Genomic DNA, 6,589 nt, shown 5'->3' with positions numbered 1-6,589 from the left:
TCAGGCGTTTTTTCACTTATCCAGGACRAACGTCTTTCTCCAACACCATGTGACAAGATTAAAGCAGATTTAACCAGCAATAATTATGATTCTCTCTCTCTCTCTCTCCCACATTTTCCCGCTCTCTCTTTCTCTCTTCTCATCCACACCTTTTGCTGCATACGATTCACGCCACCCCATGAATAAACTTTTAACTCTTATGTATCACAATTTTATTACAAAAATTATATATTTTTCATATCTTTCAATGTTGCCATGCTTGGAGCATATAACAATTCTGTAGAAAACCACCCAGTCCCAGAAAGGATAGGCAAGCAGATGTGGCAGCGTTTTGTCACTCAGTCATGCTGTTACTATACAGACACCGTAACATTCCGAATACAGATACCGGTAGTACAAACACCTGCCCAAACACGTCATCATATCCGTGAACAAACCTCAATGAAATTACATTTATCAGAATAATAACAAGAAAATCTCCCACCCTCCCTCAAAATAAATACAAAACAAACAATACATATAATTTGCAACATAAAACGTATGCGCTGAATATTTGCACCAGCCAAAGGCACCCAGGCTTTGTTGCATGTTGGCAATTAACGACATTCGTTTACAGGGTTTACAGGAGACACTTTGAAGCGAACGACAATTACAAATTCTTTTTACAGTCCGACTTGCAGTGTCCTTCAACGTACCCTCGGCGTCCTCTCTCTACATGTCTCTCGTCATTCACAGTGCAAGATCCGGGGGGGTGGGTGAGGTTGAGGGATTTGGAGGGCGCTGTATCATTTCACGGCGTCAAATACTGACAATACTTGGACAGACAGCATGAGTTCCACTCTAGAGGATGGCTCCATAAATTCCGCACTGTGRTGTGGATTGTCCAACGTAAGGCGTGGATTGCCCAGCTGCCAGTCCAAGACAAAATAAGCGAATCGAAACAGCTAAAGTGCGCTTGCAACAAAACTCCAATAGAAAACCAAACAAACAGATACCAACACTGTCCAACTGAGGTTTCCAAGACGAATTAGATTTTTCTCAAGATCAAAAAAAGTTGTTTCGTACATAAATATCTAATAGAAATCCCAGGTATAAGCTTATCATTAAATAAATACCAAATAGTCTGTAACGAACATCATAATGAAGACAAGAACGACAGAAGCTCAAAAGAAATACAGATAAGTCGGATTGGCCTTGGTTTCATGTCGAAATGKAGTTCAGTTGAGCGCACGGCACGGCTCGAATGTCCACTTGGTAGCTCCACCGAATATTTCAATGTTGGACTCCGACCAAGAGAATACATTGCCAGTTTGCGCTTTACTGTTGCAGGTTGCCAGGTTATAAATATCCCCGATGGAAAGCTTCCTATCCCACATGTTGAGATTTGCTAGCTCACCCACATATGCTTGTGTGGCGTCGAAACCTCCCCCCAGCGTGTCCTGTGGAGCAACAAGATGACAAGTTCAAGGTTAGTGGCGCGAATTGTGGGTACGCGCGCGGCCTTTCTTTTACGCGTGGCCAATCTATTACAAGTGTGTGTAYTAAGCTAATCATCCTGTACTGTATTAGGAAGGAATACAATTGTCCTATACCATGGACATGCATTTATTTATATTTCTAACTATCATAAAACTATAATATAAAGCAGCCACTCTTCGTGACAGATCCACCACAACCGAAGCCCACATTTAACCATCAACACGTTATTTGCTTTTCATGACAAGATATGCCTATTACTCTTTAATTGCTACAGATTTGCCACTTRTCTATCTGAAGTGGATTGTGCGTTGTCCCAATTGAGTGGGGGTATTCCACGACATCTAGCTCGAGGGCCTTAATTAAATGGCTACGTCTTAATTGWCAATTTCGTCAAGGTCTCTCAACTTTCCCATTACTTGAATATTCCTCCCTTTGATCATTGGAGAGAGAACGTGCTCTAATATTTTCATTGCTAATGGATATCATTATTTCCCCCAGGCCATMTATCTCAATAATATATCACGACTTGCATACCAATGTAATCTAAAGTTAGTTCATCCTCATTTAGTGAACCCTCTTACCTGCTCTTGTCCCAATACGAGGACGCCCTGCGGCTTGATGGGATGGTATGGCGCCAGATTCTCTCCACTGCCCCGCAGCACTCCGTCCTGAAACGCCTCCCACATCCCGTCGCGCGTGGTCCAGGTGATGCAGATGTGATGCCACTTCCCGTCGTTGATGATGAACGGCAACTTGGCCACCTGCAGCATGGACAGCGCACCCATTACTGAATGTTCAAATAGGCCTGGCCTAGAACTAATGATTGCGGCGGTTTTTAATGTTTTCAGACAGCACTGGCTGTAAATGCAATATTTGTATAATTAAGTTGCTTGTCACGTCTCCATAACTTTCCCAGACATTGCATAATGCTGCGTAGTTTAATTTGCTAGTCTGGCACACCACATTTACGCATGGCGATCTGTCCATTTTGCCTATAACCAAATGCTGTGTAGAATATGCCATTGCCGTCAGCGATCAGTACCTTATCATTGATGAGTATCTCCATCGGGTTATTTCCCCACTCAATCAGCACCAGCTCGTTGGCCTGCCCTGGGACAGCGTAGGAGAAAGGTGTGCCCACTCCGGGCGACGCGTTAGATTTAATCCACAGACACACGGTGAAGGCATACATCTCCGGCAGGGTTCTCTTGGCTTTGGCGTACATGTAGTTGGTTCTCAACGGGAATGTCAGCTGGAACTTGTCCAGTGGTCTGTTGTCTTTCCCACCTGCGGACGAAACATAGACCTACTTGTTTACCTTTCAGTGATTTATATAATTTACATTGCACTCATAGGCCTATGTTATAGTCAGTTATGTCATATCATGTGATTGATTGATTGATGTATTCGTATACATGGTTTGCTCCACCAGTAGAGATTTTCGATCCCTAACTAAAGGTTTTCTCATTTCTTTTTAGTTTGACGATGCTCTGATTTATATAATTGGCTTAGAACAGACTGTGTATCTCTCTCCTAACCTATTATCTGCGGTATGATGTGACCACGTGAGCAGGGAAAACAGGGAATTGCTCTCTCTCCCTCTCTCTCTCTCTCTCTCTCTCTCTCTCTCTCTCTCTCTCTCTCTCACTCACACACACGCGCCATCCCTTCCTAACCTCCAACCCCCTCATTCTCCCAATCCCTTTGGGGTTGTCAGTAAGGAACTAAACCTTGATCGATGTTCCAAAATGCGCCTGTCTGTCTCCAACACTGTGCGCGCTTTATCATGCACTGCGCACATCGTTAAAACCCCCTGGTAAAGTTCCTGCGCCGCTATGTCCCCTACAAAACTAACGACTCTCGTTCACAGTCACTGGAAATAAAGCGATCATTGGCTGTCGCTACATGCCACGTTAATTATTATCCCAGCGTGGCATCACTGTGTTAATATGAGATATGCAAAGCAATGCAGCTACCTCCCGCTCTCCATCTCCCATATCCCATTACGCACTGTGGCGYGAGCTGTGCTGCGGCACTGTCTGTATTGACAAGCTACTGTGGTCTGCGGGTTTGTAGTGATTCCTCATGTGGACCAGGCAATTAACKAAGTGAAATGCAGAGTTGTTTTTAGAAACTGGCATTGTTTTAGACATATAAACAATTGAGTGAGCTAATTCCACCACATTTGGATGATTTTTTTTTTACTATTAAAACTTTATGCGCAAATTATTATCAAAATAATGTAATCAGTTTAGTCGTTTGTATAAGCAAGCATTCACATGAACATAACTATTATATTGACTGTGTACATTTGGGCATGATCTCTTTGCCTCATAGCTCACTCACCTTTCTCTAGGTCCGTTATCCGGTGATGCATGGAAGTCAGCGTGGACTCCACTCGGTTCCGCTGGTCCGTATCGTTTCTCTGACCCGGTTTGGTCTCCTCCAGGGTGTTGACCCGGGACAGCACCTGCTTCTCCATATCATCAATCTTGTTCTGAAGCAGYTCTTTCAGACTATTCGCCTGGGCCGTACCGTTGTTTCGGCTGTATTGCTGTARAACGGAACAAGGACAMAGGAACAGACAAGATGYGACGATTAAAATAACTRTGGGTTTAAATAAACACTCCTACATGRYCGAGGCGGGYCTCGTCGTGGGTAAAGCTCTGGTGCTTAGCTCGTTTGTGGAGGGCTTACTGCCTCGGCAATTTGCATCAAATGCCTAAATTGGTCCAAAGATGAGGCGCCTGTCTGTCCTTATCAGGAGTGTGGTGCGGCTTTATGTAGTGCTCTAGAGTAATCACTTTACGTCTGGATGCGGAAAAAGAGCTTTAAATAGGTCTATAGCATTAGTGACTGGACTGAAATAACCCTATAGRAAGCAATTCACAACTATATAGAGCACTTTTAACTAGCACATTGAGCACTATGTGCTATACAACCAACCGAGCCGATTGGAAACGCGTAGAATGGATTAAAAGTTGATTGAAAGCTCAAACTGCATTCCAAATTACTAGGTCAAAATAGGGAGGCCAAACAAACGCCAATGCATACCTCAAGATTCTCCAACCTCTGTTTGAGAGTCTGTAAAGTCTGTCCTAGTTGAGCGAGAGTGTCCTGAGGACCCCTTGATACGTCCCCCATAGTGTTCTTGGCGCCCGGTACTATTCTCCGGCCTCCCGCTCCCGCCTCGGGCAGACTCTGGCTCTCACACCGACTCAACTTGGACGTTAGTTCCCTGATTGTCTCCTTTTGGTTCATGATGGTCTCCTTTTGCTGTAACACGGTCTCCCTCAATTGCATCACCGTCGTCTTCAAATCCTCCGCCGGACCGCTGTTCTGCATCGTAGCCGCGCACAAGTCCATATCCTTGGGCACAGACGTGCAAATAAACTGGGTCTGTCCGAAATCTTGCGTTGACCCCTCCAAAACCAAGAAAGAAAGTAGGAAAAGTTGCCAAGAGTGTCCCTCCCTGATTCCAGGCATGTTTCCTGACGTGTGTGGTGTTMCAGCCGCTGAGTTTGTTTTCAGGCAGTTGGTTTCAGCACCACGGAGCTGTCCCCTGTCTGTAGCTGTGAGGTTTCAGCTCTGCTCGTCCTAGAWTTTATAGGCTAGCTACAGCCGGGATGGGGGCAGCGTTGAMGCAGGTTCTCTGCAGCACAGTGGGGAGGAAGCAGGTTGTGCTGCTTAATCACGTCCAGCCTTTTATTTAAGGTGGACCGAGGCGATTAGAAGCATATTATATATGTTTTACACCACTGCATGACGTAAGTCGTGTACTATTATGTTGTCAGTCAGGAAATGCAGGACCGAGTAAGATAAAGCACTGCTATACTGTTTTAGGAATTAGTTTCTTAGGCTGCTATTATTATGGTCTGCAATTCACATTTACAAATACAAAAGGGAGAATAGAAGAAGATTAACTTGTTTTACCAGGAGTAAATATCTTGTAGATGGCAGTCTGCTTCACATTCTTTACATTCTGAAGTTGAACTGGTATTTAAATCCACCCCCCCCCCCATTTTTTTAAAATTAGATTTAACTACAGTCATTTCGAAGTCATATATCAGTACAGTGCATTGAACTGATTGAATTTGAACTAACTCGTGTATTCCATTAGGCCAAGTATAGCCTATGTGTCTGAAGTTCCACCTTAAAGGAAGCCACTCCCCATGCCCCTAGAGTGAGGATCCTGGCAGAGTCCCTCTCTCTGACTATTCCACTGAGTATTCTCTCTCTCTCTCTCTCTCTCTCTCGCTCTGTCTCTCTCTCTCACCTTCCACCAGTTGGCGTGTCTCATTCATCCCCATATTTCCCCACAGACATGGGTTTATCTGATGCAATCTCGGTGCAGTGTCATGTTTTATTTCCCACGTGGGGACGAGTTGTGTCACTCATACAATGAATCTACCTSCCTGTGTGTTCATCACACAATATATTATGCATGACATACATTCAAGTTAAATGTATTGCATTAGGCTATTAGTATTTTGCKCATAGTCTGGACTCCTTAGTCTGAAGTCCTGGATGCCATATAAAACTTGAAATTCTGCTTATGGAAAACATTTTTTTCATTTGTGAGGTAGGCTACAGTGGATTCCGGTTRAAATGTGTCTCTGGCATATTCATTGCAAGGAGTTACTTTATTCACTTTATTCAAATGAAATGATAATTCATTGTCTGCACTATACCTTCATCAGAGCAGTTGGCATCAAGTTTCTCATGTGTGCACATCCATGCAAGAATATACAATATCTTGTCACCCAATTCAGCAACCAACAGAAAAACGTTAGGCAAAGTAAATGTATGAATCATGAAATTATCTTAGGCTAAGCAAATAGATAATTAGTCAGTGATTGAGTCCATGTAGGCTACATTTCCTCACAGAGCAAACGTCCTCCTCACAAATGCGGAGTCAAACGAAAAGGAACGGTGAACTACCGTTTTTCAAACCCTCACCATCCACCTCACCATTCATCCGAGGGGTGCTAAAAGGATATGAAATTAATTCAAATAATTAATTTAACATGTTGTTGCGGAACAAGCACAGAGGCTAGCACATGAATATGTATTAAATACAGTGAGGGAAAACGCACCATTTCACAGATGT

At 43.7% G+C, this 6,589-nt stretch overlaps 1 protein-coding gene across 1 annotated transcript; it reads right to left on the bottom strand.

Moving 5' to 3' along the window:
- Window positions 1–717: 717 nt before the first annotated feature.
- On the bottom strand, window positions 718–5,058 carry LOC111950811 (neuronal pentraxin-1-like). The gene is made up of 5 exons (XM_023968746.2): window positions 4,534–5,058; window positions 3,826–4,033; window positions 2,522–2,766; window positions 2,061–2,240; window positions 718–1,439 (listed from the first exon to the last, which is right to left on the bottom strand). The coding sequence occupies exons 1-5, from the start codon at window positions 4,963–4,965 to the stop codon at window positions 1,218–1,220; spliced, it is 1,287 nt and encodes a 428-aa protein (XP_023824514.1). The 5' UTR covers window positions 4,966–5,058; the 3' UTR covers window positions 718–1,217.
- Between the last annotated feature and the right edge of the window lie 1,531 nt (window positions 5,059–6,589).

Source organism: Salvelinus sp. IW2-2015, linkage group LG1 (genome assembly GCF_002910315.2).
Source record: "Salvelinus sp. IW2-2015 linkage group LG1, ASM291031v2, whole genome shotgun sequence".
Classification (NCBI taxonomy): Eukaryota; Metazoa; Chordata; class Actinopteri; order Salmoniformes; family Salmonidae; genus Salvelinus; species Salvelinus sp. IW2-2015.
The sequence above is the reverse complement of the archived record's forward strand: the minus strand, read 5'-3'. Positions and strand labels throughout refer to the sequence as shown.